We start from the raw sequence: 18,924 nt of genomic DNA, 5'->3' as shown, positions 1-18,924 counted from the left end.
TTTTACTGAGGAGAAATTTATGCTGCTCTTGCACTTCAGAAAATTCATACTACTCAACCCAAATGATTTTTGCACCATATTTCCAAGAAGCAAAAATGAAATTTTTTACAGTGTTTCCTCACTTCTTACCTCCATTTTGGACTTTATAACACTGATTTCTCTCTCCATTTCTTCATGTCTTCGAATCAGGTTTTCCACACTTTCCACATCTTTTCCATAATCCAGTGCTTGTATCAGTACACTCTGGAAGGAGCAGTAGGATATGCAAATAGTGAAGATTACACAAAGCAAAAGGATAATTTCTTAATTATTTCAAAGAGTCTTTTCCTTCACTTCTTTGCATTGCCATCTAAATGTTCTTATTGTCTTTTTAAATATTAACAGAGTGCATTGTCTGCTTTCCGGTACAGAGACGAAACAAGAATCCACATCTCTTTGAACACTCATAATTCTGCTTAAGATGCTTCTGGCCATTCACATGTAAAACAAAGACAGGCATGCTTCCCTGCATTTCTCAATCTTTGTTTTTCCTTTTTTTTTTTTCTTTCAAATACCTAACCAGAAAAATATTTCCCAATAAATTGCGGTACAGAAATTTTCAGATATGTATTATGAAAATATGAAAACTAAAATTGACTCTCAAGCTCCTAACAGATAATTAAATCCCATAAAATGAAGAAATACATTTGTAAAGGTTGCTATAAAAATTCTGAGCCAACAGCCTTGTGGTACCTTAAGTAGTACCACTTGCCTACTGACACATAATTAAATAAATATATGATATTATAATATCTATAATAATAATAATAATAATAATAACAATGTATATATAATCCAGGAGAGGCATTTTTACTTCCATTTTCTGAATGAATGAGATTTTATGCAACTTCTCAAAGTTGCATATTCAATAGGTCTGTATTGTGCAGCAGAGAGAGAGAGATGCAAGATAGTGTTGAATGAACTGGCTTTGAATTTGGAACACTAGAAGTTGTTATAGTCAAGCTAAGCAGGTAATTCAGAAACAGCTCTATGGTAACTCAGTTAACTGGCCTTTGGTATTCAGAACCAACTTGGCTCAGCATTGTCTGAGTTCAAGGAGGGGAAGTGCCAGATTCTGCACCTGGGATGGGGCAACCCTGGATGTACAAACAGATTGGGGAATGAGATGTTGGAAAGCAGTGCTGTGGAAAGGAACCTGGGGGCCCTGGATGATGGGAAGTTGAATACGAGTCAGCAGTGCCCTGGCAGCCAGGAGGGCCAACCATGTCCTGGGGGGCATCAGGCAAAGCATCACCAGCCAGTCAAGGGAGGAGATTGGTTGGAAAAGACCTCTGAACATCATCTAGTCTCGTCTCTGCCTAAAGTGGGGTCACCTTAGAACAGATTGGTCAGGGTCCAGTCTAGTTGAGATTTGAATGCTTCCAAGGACTGCCTCTTCAGGTAACCTGTTCCAGTGTTTGATCACTCTCATTGTGATTTTTTTCACTTTACACCTGTTTTGAACTTCTCACTTTGTTACTTGTACCCACTGTCTTTCACTATGAACCTCCAGGGAGAGTTCAACTTGATCTTCCCTGTAACCTCTCCTTAGATACAGAAATGAATCCCTTTTATTACAGACTGTAATCTGTGATTTCTCATAATACATTTCAAATGCACCCATTTTAGTGAATACCTTAGAGTTGGTAATCTGCACTGTTTTATGATATTTCAGCCTTCCTACGCACTTTAAACACAGACAACTATCAAAGATCACTGCTGAATACTCAGCGGCTCTCTAGAAATCAGCATGCCTGGGTTTATTGCTGTTGGCAAAATACAACATTTTTCCACTTCAATGAATCAAAATTTGAAAACTTACCTTCTCAGTAATTCTTTCTGTGATGTCATCTATTTCTCTGATTAAGGCATGAATCTCTAGGGCTCCCTCTAATTTCTTCCTGTATGCATTCAGGTTACCATGGAAACTGTTCCACCTTTTATTGAAAATATTATTTTAGAGATGTATTTCATAGGCAAGGATTTCCACAACTGAGTTTCATGATGTTCATATTTAAGCAAAAAGACAGGATTTCTGAACTACCTTATACACTGATCCCCAACTCCCCATAACAGGGGGCACATCACAGAGACAAAGCAATAGTGTGAGAAGATTATCTGGTTGTATTTATACCATGTTTTCAGGATGTCATGGAGGCTAAAAGCTAAAAAGTACTGATTCCGTTTCCTTAAACTCTCAATAACTTCATAATCCATATCTTCATGCTTTTGTTTCTTAGACAGTGGACTGTGAAGCAGCAAAAGAAATAGGCAATTCACCAGGATAACTATGTAAATAGATGGAAGTGTCTTAGCTTCATGAATCTACTTTGTTAAGTGCTGTGAAACAGTGTATTTGCCTCCAAGGCTAGAAAAATTACTTTGGACCTGTTGGATTAAAAGTCCTTCTAGCTAACTGCTCTGAGAGTATTGAAGGACAACTCCAGTCTCTGATATTTGGTAGTCATGATATTAAAGAAGGAAACGTATGTTTTGATTCCTCCATGTATCCCAGCCAAAGACAACTAATTTTCTCTTCTGATTTTTGCTTTACACAGAAGATTTAAGAGCATACTCACTTCTCATTGAGATGCTTTCGGCGCTCGTATATTGTCTTTGTCTCTTCCTTGTTCTGTCTTTCCAGTTTCATGGCCAGGGCATTGATAGTCCTGATGTGAGCATCATCCACTGTTGACTCCTGTAAAGTGAGAACAGGAACAAAGGTATGTATTTAAATTACTTGTGATTGAGCTTTCCATTGAGATGTGAAAAACAATGCCAGCAGCAAAAAGAAATAGTTTTACCTCACTACCAAACATTTCAGACACATGAGGTTTGTTCTACTACAGCTGTTGGTGTTACTAAGTCCCTGATGAGAAGATGGTAGAGGCAAGAAAGAAAATTAATGACTGTAGATACAACAATGATCTAGGTCTAGATAAGGACCCTCAGACAGTCATTTTTAAGCCAGACATTCCAGCAGGGTTTCATTTGTTGAAGAAACATAGGTGCAGGTGCTGGTTACATAGGTGGGCTGCTGTGGAACAGCTGCTGTATGGCAGGATGATCCTTTGTCAAACAGGTAGTGACTCATGGCTCCTAGGCCTACTTGTTGTTTTATCTAGATAGGCTGCTGTCTAGAAGTGCCTTCTGTACAACAAGGCTTAAAATCCATACAGCCTTAAGAATTCCAGACAACCTATGCCACTGTGTTTTCTTCTAAAGCAACATCACTGCATTTTAAAAGGTTTGCTAAGTCTTCAAGGCAATTTTCTTCCCATGCACGTACCATGGAATGGATAATATTTGTACATTGCACACGTAATCTGGAATATAGTGGAATAATTGTTCTTTTGGAGTGTTTTGGATAGCCAACACTGAGCACTGCTCCAAGACTCAAAAACATTTTCTATTTTTCTGAGAGCAGTAAATCACAGACTTAGCAGGGAGACAATTACTGGTGTAATAGAAGCACAGTTACAAGATGCCAGCACACTGTTAATAGAAGTATTCACTCCATTGGGTATTTTGTTTATGCTGCATCCATACCAATATGCTTGCTTCCATATGTGCTTTACTATTATACACAGCCATAAAGTAAACAGAAGAAACCAGCAGACAGCCAGATATTCTTCAGAAACCCTGCAGTCTTCTTCCCTCAGAAATAACAGCAGCACAATGAGTAGAAAATCTTGCAGCCATCGAAGCAGGATGATTACTCCCTACCCTGACCTCAGATTTGTCTAGTGGGGAAATACAGACTGGATGGATGCACACACTGTGCCAGGAACACCCTGCTTCTGCTTGTATCACCCCATGAAGTACTGTATAACTAAGCATCAGCTTTCAGAGCATAAATGTCCCAGCTTTTTTTCTGCAGGAGTCATGTTCAGAGTATTATAGGATCAGTGGCTACAGGCTGATAGTATCTATGGTCAAGAGTTTTCTGTGGCACATAAGATCTACCTTAGTTTATGGAAAGACCTTTTTATTCAGGGTCTTAAGCAGACTGGGACACCAGGTTGTTTCTGCCTTTTTCATCATCATTTTTTTGGCTGGTACAACCTGTATAAGAGCCTTTGCTCAAACCCTTAGTCAGCTGGTGAGTACTGGAGACACAATGAAGGTCTCTTCAATAATTCCCTGCTGCTGAAGTTGAGTAGTTTGGCTCTCTATCCAAATCCAGTATGAATGCACTAATGTACTGCCATGAGATTCTGCTGGGCTCTGGAACTGGGAGCTCAGGGTTTTCTCCCAGGGGTCAGGCATATCTACATTGTTACTTTGCATTGATGAGGATTGTCTCCTTCTGCTATTAGGCAACAGAAATAGAAGATGGGTAATGCATAATAGGAATTGGCAACAAGATAACAAGCAAACAAAGAAAAAAGGAATATCAGGAGAAAACGTAAATCTCACAAAGTCCTAATATACCTCTTTCCAAACCTTCCTCACAATTTCTAGACTGGTAAATCAGTATAGTAATCTTTCCTGTGTGACACACAGACCTGTTAGTCCACAACTGTAGCAGTTCATACAGAGAGAACAAGAGGTTGCTGCAAATGCATCCCTCACAACTGTTATGGCAGGAGCTGAAGCACATCACAAGGAGGCCCTTGTTGTGGCAGGGCCTGTTCCCCAGGTTTGGTGACCAAATTGGTACATTCACTGGGAACAAGAGAGGCAGCTAGCATGACTCAGCACCCCAAGAGGGTCAGAGATCTCAGCAAAAAAGGGTGAAGTGTGCAGCCAACTTGTCACATGGCTGCTATCCAAAGTGTAAACCACTGCTCTATTTTACTAAATGTCTGATTGTTAATGTTATGATTCATGACGAACCACATGTGCTGTATAAACAAAGGCCCCCAAGTTTACATGCTTCATTTGTATGAAGGAATATGAGAAACCTGACTGTTCCTCAGTCAGGAGGAGAAGGAAGAAATAAAGGATGGAAATAGAGAAAGTATTATTTTTTTCCCTACAGGTCTGGTTCATGGAAGATCTATATCCAGTTTTCAGATTCATACAAACGTGGTTGAAACAACCATATTTAAAACTGTTTTGGGGTAGAAATGACTGTGGTTTTGCAGACTGCATGAACCAAACAAAACCCTGCTCAAACTCAGGCTCACAGCACAAGTTTTCTACTCATTTAACAATCCAAAATTTTCAGTTGCGTCACAAGCATCTCACAGCTCTGTTTGGACATCTTCAAAGCAGAAGGCACACTGAGTGAAAATTCTATCTTTTCTAATGACTTTTGAGGTTGTAATGCTTCCTATCACCCTGATCTTTCACCTTCTCAGTGTACTGGAACTGTATTTACTACCTGAACTGAAAAGTTAATTGCTGCTTGCAGTCACACAAGAAACGTGCGTGGAAAACACTTCTTACCCCTGATGTTGCTCCACGGAACTCATTCAACTTTTTCTTGAGTTGCAGGCAGTGTTCATAGTCATTTCCCACATCACCTACATTAATCATCACTTCCTGAGGAAAGAAGCAGCAAACAGAAAAATATTTAGCCTAAGAGTAGAGGAACACAGCAACTCCCAGTGCTTATGCAATAAGTTCTGTCATTTGTCTGTACATCACTGACCTACAACTACTGAAGTAGTATCTTCTGATCTTTAAACAATTATGAGACTTACTCTCAACTCTCTCTTCAGTCTATTACTAATTATGGAAGCTACCTCTGAGTGAAAGTGATTCTTCCTTCACTCCTACAAAGAGAAACTTTCAGATTTGATATACAAGAGTGCAAGCCAGTTGCCAAGTACTTCAAGTCTCTTCCATTCTAGTCTGCTTTAATTTCTATGTCTCAATGGAGACATATAGCCTCCAACAGTCACAAACTCTTCATGTGCACATTTTACATGTGCTAATACTGTTCAACTGACTCTGGTATGGGCAGACTCCACGAAATGTTTCGAATTTTTTGAATCATTCCTTTCATATTTTTTGTAGAATGTGTCATGATTCTTACAGACAAAAGCCACTAAAAAATATCCTGGAAGATGAAACATTTATCAGAATTTCATTGCTAAATAGCAAGTCTTTGGTGTGCTGCTTAGCTAAATACTGAAATCCATTTACCTTCTCCCTGATCCAGGCTTCCACCTGGTCCACCTTCTGGAGAAATTCTAGGAAGTCCCGGCTGTCCTCCAGCATCTTTCCACGAGCAGCAACAGCTCTCTTCAACTTCTCCCAGTGCTCCTGAAGCAAGCGGACTTCGCGACGGATCTCTCCTGATTTAGGGTGGCTTTTTGATATCAGGGCTTCCCCCTTCTTCACATTCAGAAAAAGAAATTAGAAATTAAGGTTGCCACTAATTTTTAAGGGGATTATCATGTTACATGGCCTTTCTAGGAGGATTCTCTCACTTTCCTAGCCTGGACTGCACAACAGATTACTAACATAAATTCTTACTGCCCACAGGATACACCTCAGCTGGAAGCCTTTCACATATGGAGGGAATCTAGAACCACAGAACTCTAGGATTTGAATATTTCCTTTCCAAGAATGACATTCATGACTGCACATTTCAGCCATATGATTCACCCAGTTTCAACAAAAATATTCACAAATGGGGCATGAAATCCTGTTTACTCTTTGTAGGAGTAAACACCCCAGGCAAGGAAGAAGTCAGTCATATTTTCAGATCTATAAGAAAATCTATTCAGACTATAAGGAAAGATGGAAGCTGCCTGGATAGAGCAATTAAATATCTCCCTGTTGTAAATTAACAGCGTTATATTTCCATGGCGTAGCTGTTGGGTTCTTGTCACAGAAATAGGATAATTGATCTAGAAGCATTTCATCTATCTGTCCTTCTTTGGAATAAGCAGCAATAATCTATAAAAACACTAGCAGAGTGACAGACTTACCTCATTAACAGCTGTGATGATTTCTTCATTTGCAAGAATCTCTGCCTCAAAGACCTGATGTTTCTGTAGCAGCTTCATTTTGTCATGCAGATTGCTAGGGTCTTGTATGGAAGGATCCTCTAACTTCTGCATGCGTTCACTGATCCAGTCTTCTGCCTGCAGAAATGTGAGACATCCAAGTTAGCATGACAACTACATGAGATCCTGGGGCCTCCTCCCGGGACATGTCATTACTCTATGCAAGTGTCTATGCCTGGGCTAGGCAGATTGGGCTGGGAGCTTGACAGCCAGGGTGGCTCTCCAGTTTCTGAGCTACTCTTCTTGATAGGAGATAAAAGCAGGTAGGAATGAAGCTAATTTTTATCTGACCACAAGAGTAATGAAAAACTCCTTGAATACCTCAGGTTTTATCACAAGCCACAAACAGATTATACAACCTTCTAGATTATATGCAGAGAATCCTTGAGCAGATATTAAGCCTTAACATGTTAGACATTTAAAATGAGATTATGACCACTGAGTCTTGGGATTTAGGGCTCTGAGTTTCATCTTGTATCTCTGTCATTGACCTTCCTTTAAGCTGGGTTAAGATTCTTTAGAATTCTGTGCCTCACCTATAAAACAGCACTAACATTTCCTGATCTCAACGATGTTGTGAGACCTAAATGAAAAATGCAAAGTAAATAAAGCTTTATTGATGGGGCCAAGCACTAATTAGGTTATTTGAGGGGAAATACAACTCGATTTGCTTTTCTACTTCATAAATTTCAAAATGTTCTGCTCAGGAGTATTAGACAAGCAGGAGATCTGTGAGAGCTAGCAATACAAAGGTTATGTGTTTCTCTTAGGGAATTATTTTTTAGGAGATTTAAATGAATGCAGAATAAAATGGACAACAGGATAGGGAGTTTTCAAAAATTTTCTTTACAATCTGCTGAACTTTAGACCTTAGCACTGAAGGAAATATTTCTATCTATCAAAACACTGAGAACTGGCAACTTGGCATGACTGATCCTGTTGTCCTCAGAGCACTGAAGTAATGTAATGTTTTGACAACACAAGATCAGCGAATTGAAGGCAGCTTTATTAGTTTCAAATAATTTTGGCTGTCCTTGTGGAACTGTGTGTTACATGTACACAAGGCTTGACAACTGGAGGATTTTCTCAGTTAATTAATGATTTGAAGCTTTGTTTCAGCTGCTGAAATTCTATAAATGAAAACAGAAATAGCTTTCATTAGCAGTATGCTCTCCAGAAACTGTTTCCCTCCAAAGCACAGTTAGAAACTCAAACAGGAACCTTATGTCAAGATTGCCCAGGAGAACACATTGTCATCTGCTCTTTTCATTTCTGACACCCTCCTCAATGGCCTTCTCCCATTAGCAGCCACACATGTCACTGCAGTGACTCTTCATTTGAATAGAAGAGGCTCATGCATACAGTTAGAATGAGAAACAAATGAATCCCCCGTATATAGCCACTTACAGGTCAATTTCTCTTCTACTTTTTAATTAGAAGCAATGGTTTAAGGGCAGACTGAACATCTGCACTCTTAGTGGCTTGGTTTATTTTAAGGCTTACTTAAGACGGCTCTAGAGAGTGAGAGATCCTTCTCCTGGCGCCATGCCCACATTCAGATGTGAACCAAAGTTGATTTATTGTCCTAAGATCTTTCTCTGGAAAGACTTAATGGTTGTCTGGACAGGTATTTTCATTTTATTGAAGACAACAGTAAGACAAGTGTTATGCTCAGCATAGAGACATGAGACCAGTATTACTCCTATGGGACTCATAAAAAGTGTGGGCACTATCAATTTAGAATGCTACATTTTCAGAATATCAGTTCCTGTAACCTCATGAACACAAACTTTTTCTAAATTGCACTGATTTTTTAATAAAAGAAATATTTAAAGCATATAAAAGAGTGTGCCTGTTGCAGATATCTAGAGACAACAACTAGTTCTCTCTCTCACTCATCTGAGATAGAAGTAAATACTTGTTTAGTCTCTTGTGTGGGGTGAAAGGGGAAGGAAGTGCCACTGATACGATGAGCAAGTTTCAGAGTCAGCATTAAAATTCATAGCCAGCTTTAGAAGTCAAAACATTCAACTTTATGATCTTTCCTCTCCAATAATTTAAATACACATGTTTCTAAGTAGCAGCTACCTCATTTGCCTTCCACATTAGCACTGGGCTACAGGCTTTGTGACAACAGGGTAGTCTATAAGTCTGTCTCACTTCTTTGGGACTCAAAAAGCATCCTGTTTCTACTGTAGGAGGGTATGTTCTATTTTGTGAGCTGACTGTAATCTCCTGAGTTAGTCATTGTGACTTTTATGCAGAAAAAACTCAAAGTCCTATGTCCTGCAGCAGCTAGCCTTCTAAGCAGACTATATAATGTTGAGTTCTCTGTCCTCTCATCAGTAATCACAGACTGTGTCATCTTTTTACTAATGTGTGCAGGTCTCTGTGGAATTGCTTCTAGAGAGTAATCAGGAGACTTTCAATGATCACAGTGATCACTAATTTCTGCTGAAGCAAAAAATTGTTCCAAATACATTGTGCTGTAAATGGAATTTTAGCAGCCTTAGATTATTCTTTTTCTGAAAAAAAAACCAAACAAACAACCCCCAAAAATTAAAAAAACACCCCAAACCTCAAACAAACAAACCCCAAACCAAAACAACAACAACAAGAAATTTTGTTACTGGCAGCATCTGTGTGACAGGCATTCAATCTCTTTTGGTGATGATCTTAACCTGACCTGTGTCAGGACATGTGTCTTTTTCATGGGCTAGGAAGTTTCTTTAAAGCATGGAGGATATTCCATGGGATACAGCAGCAGAAGGGGTGGATACCAAACCAGCAAGAGTATTTGTGAATGTCTGCCTGGGCCTATGTGCTCTTGTTTATGCTAGTTCCCCGGATATGCTAGCACATTTTCAGTCACACACATTGTGCCTTTCCAACAGTACTGGCAGGAGCAGAGCTACTCAGTTACAGGACTAAGGCCAGAACAGGACACAAACAGAGACCAACATATTCTGCAGAGACCAGTCAAAGCAAGCACTTCATCCAGTAGAAGTAGGCAGTTCCTCTGCTTTCCATCCCCATCCCAGTCTAAAATCCTCTTACCTCTTCCAAGTTCTGGTAGAAAAGTGCCAGAAGAAGGGCAGTCTGCAGCTTCTCTCTCCTGCTCTGGGATAGATCCTTGATCCGATGCTTCCTCTCATGAATGACACTCAGTTTGTGCTGAATCTTTCGCCCTTCCAGTCCATCAGCCTTTTCCAGCCTGCCTGCCTGTTCTTGAAGAGACATCATCTGAGGAGACAACAAATCTGAAATTATTTTCATGCTTCCAAGTGGTGTAAAAGAAACAAAATCCAAGCTCCTTTCCATAGCTGAAAGATTTTCCTTCATTCTGTAATAAACCAAGAATAGCAGGGAGAAGTTCATCAGCATTTCCCCTCACTCTGTACTGTGTTACACCTCTGATATTATTATCATTGGTCTCTGTGGTGGATCCTGCCTACTTAAATGAATTGAAGCTGTAGCTTCAGGAGTCTCTATGCCACTGATCAACTGGTACAAGGAATCATGGAGCAAGCATGACTCATAAATGCCATAAATGCAATAAATGCCAGTGCTCAAGCTTTATTTCTTCGTGGAAATCAGGTGTTGGAAGGTAGCTCTCAAAATGAACAATCTGTCTGGCAGGGAGCTGGCAAGAGTTCTGGGAATTAATTTCTTCTGGGGAACCCAGGCATACCCAGGTTTAAGTTTAGCCCTAGCCTGGGTGAGTTAGAGCAGTGGCTATCAGGCAGATTCATTTACATGAAGGTGAGAAAATCAGTATTTATTCCAAAGTTGTGGAGAGGTGAGCCAGTTTGGTACAGCCATTGTATACCAAATGCATGTTTAAATAATCTGACCTCCTGTATTTTATTTGCTATAAAAGCCACTATTTTTTAAATGAAAAAACCAGAAACTTCCATGACACAATATGGCCTGCTTTAAATATTTCTTCTTGTAACTCCCACTATTCAAGATACTGAGTGGTTTTCCTATCTGCTGCAAGACAATACAGGCAGGACTTGGGCATGGAGTGTTTTAACATTCCATTGTTCTCCAATGCTCTGCCTCTTATTTCCCTAGGCTTCCTCATTTTCTCTTTGGTTCAAGCATATCAGGCATATCATGCCTGTCAGCAATTTAATGTGTTAGCATATTAAAAAAAATTATATATATATATATATATATTTTTGTACCTTCTCATCCTGTGATGCCAGAAGCTTCTCAAAAGCCTCATGTTTCCTTATCAGTTGCTCTACTTCATCTACAGAGCTTCCGAGGTCACTGCTTTTCAAATAAATCTATAAAAAAAGTTTATTATTTCTCTCAGTGGATTAATTATCACATAAACTTTATTCATAAATGTGAGAAGTATTAACTCTGCTGTTGAGAGTACATTTGAGAGGGAAAAAACAGAACAGAAGGCAACTGAAATTGGAAATTAATTAGTAGAACTCCATGGTCTTGGGCAAGAAAGAGCAGCATTAATAGGTATAGCTGAAGAAAGTGACCTGTCACTGCTTATTATAATCACTAAGCTGCAAGGCAGTAAATTCCAGAGGCCTAAGCCATCCTTGTAATCCCAAGTAAGATCACTCTTGTGTCTGACAGGTGTCCAGATGATTCCTTCTTAGAAGAGTTCCCATAACAGAGACTTTGCAGCCTCCCTGGACAATTTATTCCAGAGCTTCATTACCTTAACTTCATGACCTTAAATTAGCAGGATTTTCCAAATATTTAGCCTCAAAATGCATGGCTAGCATTACACTTCAGTATATACTGCCTTCTTCATCTCATGAAGGATGATTATTCCTTCTGCTTCAGCCTTGTACATGTTTGTAAACTTTTTGTATATTGGGATTTCTGTCTTCCCTAGGTTAAAACTACACTGATCTGATCAACTACTTCACAACAGCTGTGTCTTCTTGATTCTGTTTATTCTTATTTCTCTCCAGATTTTCTCCATTTCTTCTTACTTTGAAACTTGATGCAATAACTGTCAATAAGCAATAAGACTGCCAGAGTGAAGGCTGTGAAGATGATAGAGTTCTTATACGTGCCTTTCAAGGTGCAATCTTCAGCATGTGTCTGTATATGGTGCTTATGTTTTATACAATACCATGAACTCAAGTTCACCTTGCAATCTACTATAAGCTTCCAGAAGCTTTTCAGAAGAGCTGCTGTCAGATCAGTTTGTCCCCATCCTGTATTTAAGCAGCTGATTATTCCTGAAAAATGTCATAGCTTGTACCTGTACCAAGTGCATTACATCTGTTATATTTCCAGGCCATCTTTCCAACTTGTCTGCATTAATTTTATTTACTGTCTTTTCTGCTAGTCTCTGAGGTAGAAAGACTTCAGTCTAAAATAATAAGTGCAGTTTTAAGGAAATTTACCTCTCCACTATTTGCTTTTAACACTGTGAGAACCTTTTCCAGGTAATCCAACTAATCTCTAAGGCACTGCAATGTTTCCTGACTCTGTTCTGGTGTTAAGAAGACTGCTCAATTACTTCTGCCATGCATTCTGTTATATTCGGTTTTGCCAAATGCAGAAGAAAAACCAATGCAGTTATCTGTTATCAAGAAAAAACAATGCTTTTCTGCAGATCAATAGGAATGTGTTCTTTTCCAGTGGATTTGATTGCCCACTGTTTTTTTCTTATTTAGTGATGAGATAACAGCAAGGCAAAAACCTCAATTAGAGGCTCTGATGGGACACGAGCAAAAATTACCCATGGATAAAGTTTATCCTGGAGTGACTATGACTGGGCAGACCTGGGGAAATCAGACTGCTGTGAGAGATTACATTTATCAGCAGTGTGTAATGTGTAATCCATTTTGTGAGCTCATGGAATCATAAATATTTGGACAAGGATGAGAATTTCCAACCAGTAACGCTACCTGGGTAAAGTGCAATTAATGAAGGTGGAAGAAGAATTTGAGATCAGTGATACAGTGAAAGAATTAAGAGGCAGGAAAGAAACAGAATAGAATCAGTAAAATAGCACAGTTGCTAATTGTTTCAGAAAAGGCCTGGTAAATGACATTGGTAAATCTGTGCCTTAAAACCATATACATGTGCAGAAAAAATTACATCTGGAGAGATCTTTCTTGCTTTGCTAAACATTACAGTTCTGTAGCAGCCTTACAGGGTGTTTTTTATGAGAAGTGAAAGATATTCTTTGGCAGCTACTTTAGAAAACCAGTCATGATGTTCATTTTCTGCACAGAAGTATGGATGACTGTTCAACCCCACAGGGCATCTTCTGAAGGAGAGGTTTCCCAAGCATGAACACATGTGCAGGGCAATCCACAGATACTTGTCAGGGCTGAATGCACTAACAGGCTGTGGCAGTTCTGACTGTCTTGGACGGACGCCCTGCTGCCATCTGGGGGTCCCTCTGAGGCTCAGCCCTGGCCACCAGCCCTGCCTGAGCTTCACTGAGGGGAAGTCTGAGCCCTGCCCTGGTCCTCCTGGACGGACCCCACATTGCAGTCACTACCTCGCCTTGATGCTTTGATCTTCAGCTGATTGATGGACTTTTTTACTGCTGCCACACTCAGCCCTCCTTGGCAGCTGTGGATAAGAGGACTGACAGCCAGACTTGATCTGATGTTCTGGTCCATTTTTCAGGAGAGAATATTTTGCATATAGAGAAAAATGCACAGAAGAATATCGTGCCCAGGCCAGACGTACAAACTGCTCTATACTAATCCATACCAAGCATCAAAAAAAGATAAATAAATCCCATCACAGTAATCACTGTCAAGAAGACAGTGAAGGCAACAGGCCTAAGCTTATAATACCTCTGTCCCATTAATCACCAGAATGCCTAAAGAAATGTATCAGTGCCTCTGCTATGCCTCTGTCTGTTAAAAACAACACCCATCAGAAGGCAGATACTCTGTAATTCAAACTTTAATTCTTTGATCTATCGTACTCATCAAGTGTACGAAACTGTATATGTAGGTTTTTTGTTTGGTTGGTTGTTGGTTTTGGTTGTTGTTTTTGTTTGTTTGTTTGTGGTTTTTTGAGAATGTTATTGGATTTTGTTTGCTCTTTTGAAGAAAGATTACCACATGTGTGGGCTCCAGGTCTGTCTACCATAATGTCTTATTAAGCCACCTTATTATTACCATCTATATTTACACTGCTGTTACTAACATGGAAATAAAAAGTTATCAGCTGAATCTAACTCACTGCTGTTTGGGGTACACAAGCATACTGCCACATTCTGTATCTCTGTTTTGATGTTTTAAACACTGCTTTAAAATTACTGTAGCTTCTTTATATATTTTTTGGATTATCTACGATTTTTGGTCAAAAAAGATTTACCTCCAGGACTTTTATCTAGTAACTCTTGGCAGTGAAACTGATACCTGAAGAAATGGTAAACTATTAGTTTTCCTGCTTATAGACCTGTGATGGAAGAAAAACACAAGGAGTATCTACTGGTAAAGGTGGTTAGATTCCTTGAAGAAGAGAACGGAGACATTTGAGAGCCGGGGTGTGGGGTGGTGAGTCATAGGCAGCTGCCACTGGAGTACTCAGTGCCTTGCTCCCACTAAACACAAATGACACTGAGCATTCAAAGCTCAATTCCTTCAGATGTTACAGCAGTGGGAAAAAGTCCTCCTGATCACTGACAGCTTTGGACCAAGACCTCCAAGCAGAAGCCTGTGCAAATGCCAAAACCAAGGCTTTGACACTGAGAAAGAAAACTGGTGCACAAAAAGAAAATTGCTGCAAATGGAAAGTGGTTGCATACATTACAGAAGAGGCAATGTACATTACAAGAGAACCACTCTTAGAAGAAAGCAGCCCCTGTAGCAGTAACAGTGCTGCTTGGAGAGCTGCTAAGGTAAAAATTTTCCATTCCATTCACCTTTTAAACAGAAATCTTATGACAGCCATTACTTGAATCAGAACCACAACATTTTTTTCATGTATTCATGACACCAGTCTGAAAGCAGAATGAAAATTGGCTCCCGTGACACAGTGCTGGCCTGTGGCCAGCTACATCACTTTTTGGCAGGTTTTTAGAAAGGTCCCCAAACACCTGCTTTGAATGAGACACAGTGATTTCAAATATAAACCACTGCGTAGCTCTCTTCAGGTAACCTACCAGGGTCTCCCAGAGCAAACAGCATATAGAAACTTTTTTTCAAGGTTGTTGTTACTATGAATCATGGCCCATCAGAAGGAATTTTGCTCAGTCACAAAAAGCATCGAAGACTTGGCTACTTACTATAAAATAGACTAGTTTTTAAGTGAAGACTTGCAAAGATGCTTAAAATCACAAAATGGTTTTTGAGATTTTAAATGAAGAATGAAACAAATAGTCAATTTATTAACAATGTAAAGCACAGAAATGGAGGGTTTATCCCTACTTCACTGGATTTTTTTCTCTGTTTCTGAGCTTATTGCATGGTTTTCAATACACAGTCATATATGAACTCTTGCATACAAGTTAATGCAGAACTAAAAGTGAAGTCTGGTCTAAAAAAAAAATCATTTTCAATAAATCAGTACTATATACACACTTATGTGACAGCTTATGCCAGCTCTAGCTTTTGAAGAAATACTGAAAAAACATTTCAAACATTAGCACAACTATGCTCTCTGGATACAGGAACTTCACGTTTATACATACTGGAAGCTGACATAGCCCCAAAAGAAGACCAGTTTTTATTTCTCTAGAATAAAATTTATTTTAAGTATTTCTGCAGATTCAATCCCTTCTCCTGCTCTTCAGAGTATAACGAGCTCCACATATTTTGCCCCTCACTGCTTACCCTTGGTTTGCTGTTAAGATTGCTGGAAGTCCACAGAAAATCCTTCTGCTCTTAACATGCACTAAAAGCCTGAATTACTACCAGCTTTAAAAGCCTTCACTTTTAAAGTCCAAACTATCTGCCCAGACAGATAACAACAAAGTTTGATTTGACTTAATTCTGATAAAAGTATATAAAAAAGAAAAAAATTGAAATTTGTTTCAGCAAAGTAAATAAATGTGTTTGATACTATGACTATATATGGTACACAAAAATCTTGTACTATGCTTCATTTCAGTAAAAGTTATAATAAGGTATCATACTATAACCATAGGTAGAATAAAATGCACTGAAGTTGTTTATAAAGAGAAAACACACACTTCTTCTATCATACTGATACCACTATATTATTGGTATCTCTCCTCACAATCTTTATGAAAAATTCTAATGTTAAATGTATTTAAAATTTCCTTCCCTCCTCCTACTGCATGGTGTCTTGCTGGGATACAAATATAATTATCTCACATTGGAAATGTATATGGGAAAAACCTAGAGATTAGACAGTGGGTTTTTTCCCCATAACTGCTATAATTCCTTCCTTACACCCATCTCTGTCTTCAAAATTTGCAAGCTCTATCCCTATCCTGTAAGTAGTAGGTGTTGGACCAGAATCTTACACCCATACAACATCATCATTAAAATATTTACTTATGAAACATCTGTTTGAAGGCAGACTAAATTCCTTTTAAACTCTCCATAGTTTCACTGCTAGAAACTTTGCTGGGATTTAAATTTGACATGCTATGGACACCGAATTCCCTTCATTTCCCTCAGGAAAGGGCAGTACCTCTCCTTTTATAAGAAGGGAAAGCAAGTGATTTCTTCCTATACACTTAAATATTTTGGGGTTTGAAAACAAGTATTACTTTTAAAACTTACAAAATCAAGAATTAGTGATTTAGAAATACAGCATAACTTGACAAGTAAGAAAATGAAAACAGTGAAACAGAAAAGGACTAAGAGAAACTACACTGAGCATTTGTTCCAGGTCCCAGACTGACTAGCAGAGAAGAAAACCAGGTCTTGGCTCTGAAGTCGTGAACCTTCAAAGTGCTGAGCACTATGGCCCAATCATGCAAAATCTGTAAACAGTTGTATGTCATGTTAACAATAGCACTCTAATGGTTAAAATGAAACACTTGTTAAGTGCTCAATCAGATCAGAGTTCTTATCTTCATTTAGGATGGATCAAGCTGTGTCTGCAGCCTTGGTGACAGGAGAACACAAGTAGCTTTCTCATTGTTCCATAAGTCATCTCTAGGGAGCTGGAACATGGCAGGAAGCATACAAATAGAAATCCATATGGTTTGATTAAATGCAATTTAGATCTTCTGTTTGCAAATATTCCTAGAATGGAATAGAAATCTTCACCACTCGCCTTCCAGAGCCAACGGATGCAATGTTGACAGCAATAGATGGACACCCTCCACCCTCTGTGTCTCTGTGAGTTAAAGACATGGTGGGAGCTGGTATGTTTGTCAAAAGGTTGTCAGGACACACACTTTTTACAGTGCATGTTTCCTGGGAAGGTCTCAAACCAGATCTTGCCCAATGACTAGAAAGCAATCCTGAGCAGCAAACTGGATTCACTGTTAGAGAGAGGCCAGCCCCAATCTCCACAGGGTGAAAGGGTCGACCAGCTATATCTGTATCATGTGTTTTGATAAAGGTTGTTGGACTTGAACTTCTTCTAAATTCTCTTACCACCTGGATAGGCATAGCAGTCCAAGGGGTGGCAAGTATCAGGGTGATTTTGGAAACCTTGTGGTGAGCAGGTGTTAGGCCATCACATGGGGTCTTCCTAAACTCTGGCCTAGAAGGATGATTCTGAAAGACAATCAGCTCTGGATTTAAATCCTTGCTTATGACTTCATTACCATTAGCTGAATTTTCTCTTCCAGTCAATACAGCTGGGGGCAGCCATACATCTCTGGAGACAGACTGTTGGGAAAGGCCAGGATACTTTGAGGAAGTCACATGAAATCTTGTGATTTGAAGAGCTGGAGACCCACCTGCAAGGAAGCCTTGTTTTGGTTTCTGGTGTCCTGTTTGAAAATCAGCTCGAGTTTCAGGCATCTTCTCTATTTGTGGCATGAGCAGACCCGAATGAGCGTGACTGCTTCCATAGCAATCTGCTCGAAAAGGCTTTATCATCAAGCTGCACGTTGAAATGTAAAGCTTCATTGAAGTATGAAGGTCTGACATTTGGACGTTGCACTGCCTACAGCCCTGTTGGGATGGGAGAGAATCACAAGGCTCCAGGGATGCATGAAGATTTTTGCAGTGAAATGTAGAAACAGCTGGAATAGCAGACAGATCAACATCTAGGCGTGATGTCCAGCTTGGTGGAGCTTTGCAGGGAAGGACTTCAGAGGGCAAAGATAGAGCAAGCTTCAAGGGATCACTTTTTTCATGAGAAGTATGATGAACACTTTTTTGTCTTTCTGAATATTGCTTGTAAGATGAAGATGTTGACTGAATGCCAGACCCCTCATATCCATGGCCCCAAGGATCCTTGCAAGCACTGGAACATGTGGATGTCTCATCAGAAGGACTGACACAGTGACTAGTGCTCCCAAAACCTTTCGTCTGATCTGCGTGTGCCAGGATGACATCTAGCCTTGAACAGTAAGCTCCGGAAGACACACTGCTTGGTGGTGAGTTGGCAGTTCCTGGAGCAAGCTCTGCAACTGATTGACCAGTGGGAGGATGCCACGCTGATGCTGGCATCTTTTGCAAGGGTCTGTCCCGCATAGCAGATTCAAAAGGAGGAGGTGGAATCATTTTACTGGAAGACAGAATCACTTTTGCAGTGGAGACATAGGTTGCAGACGAAGGTTTGCAGCGATGGTCCCTGTATGACATTCTGAAGTTTAGTTCTAAATGATGCAAAAACCAAAGCCACAGAAGCTTGCCTTTCCCCTTGTGTTTAAAACCAACTCCTAATCCTTTTTCCTTTGGCACTGGAAATTTCCATTCTTCCACTGAAGCAAAGGAATGAGAGATGAATAAACATTCCCCAGGAAAAAAAATGGACTAAAAAAAATCCACATTCAAAATAAAAAATCTCAGCTTTCTAATACTGCTAC

General features: G+C 39.6%; 1 protein-coding gene across 1 annotated transcript in view; it reads right to left on the bottom strand.

Moving 5' to 3' along the window:
- Positions 1-18,924, bottom strand: part of SPTBN5 (spectrin beta, non-erythrocytic 5) — a 94,552-nt gene that overhangs the window by 27,713 nt on the left and 47,915 nt on the right. Inside the window, 8 exon segments of the mRNA XM_050336997.1 lie at positions 130-243; positions 1,862-1,976; positions 2,619-2,737; positions 5,434-5,529; positions 6,136-6,327; positions 6,927-7,082; positions 10,062-10,247; positions 11,195-11,299. Coding sequence (XP_050192954.1) covers positions 130-243; positions 1,862-1,976; positions 2,619-2,737; positions 5,434-5,529; positions 6,136-6,327; positions 6,927-7,082; positions 10,062-10,247; positions 11,195-11,299 — 1,083 coding nt within the window.

The sequence above is a fragment of the Myiozetetes cayanensis genome, unplaced genomic scaffold (genome assembly GCF_022539395.1).
Source record: "Myiozetetes cayanensis isolate MyiCay16 unplaced genomic scaffold, myiCay2020 scf6-25, whole genome shotgun sequence".
NCBI lineage: Eukaryota > Metazoa > Chordata > Aves > Passeriformes > Tyrannidae > Myiozetetes > Myiozetetes cayanensis.
This window is presented reverse-complemented; position numbering and strand designations above follow the sequence as displayed.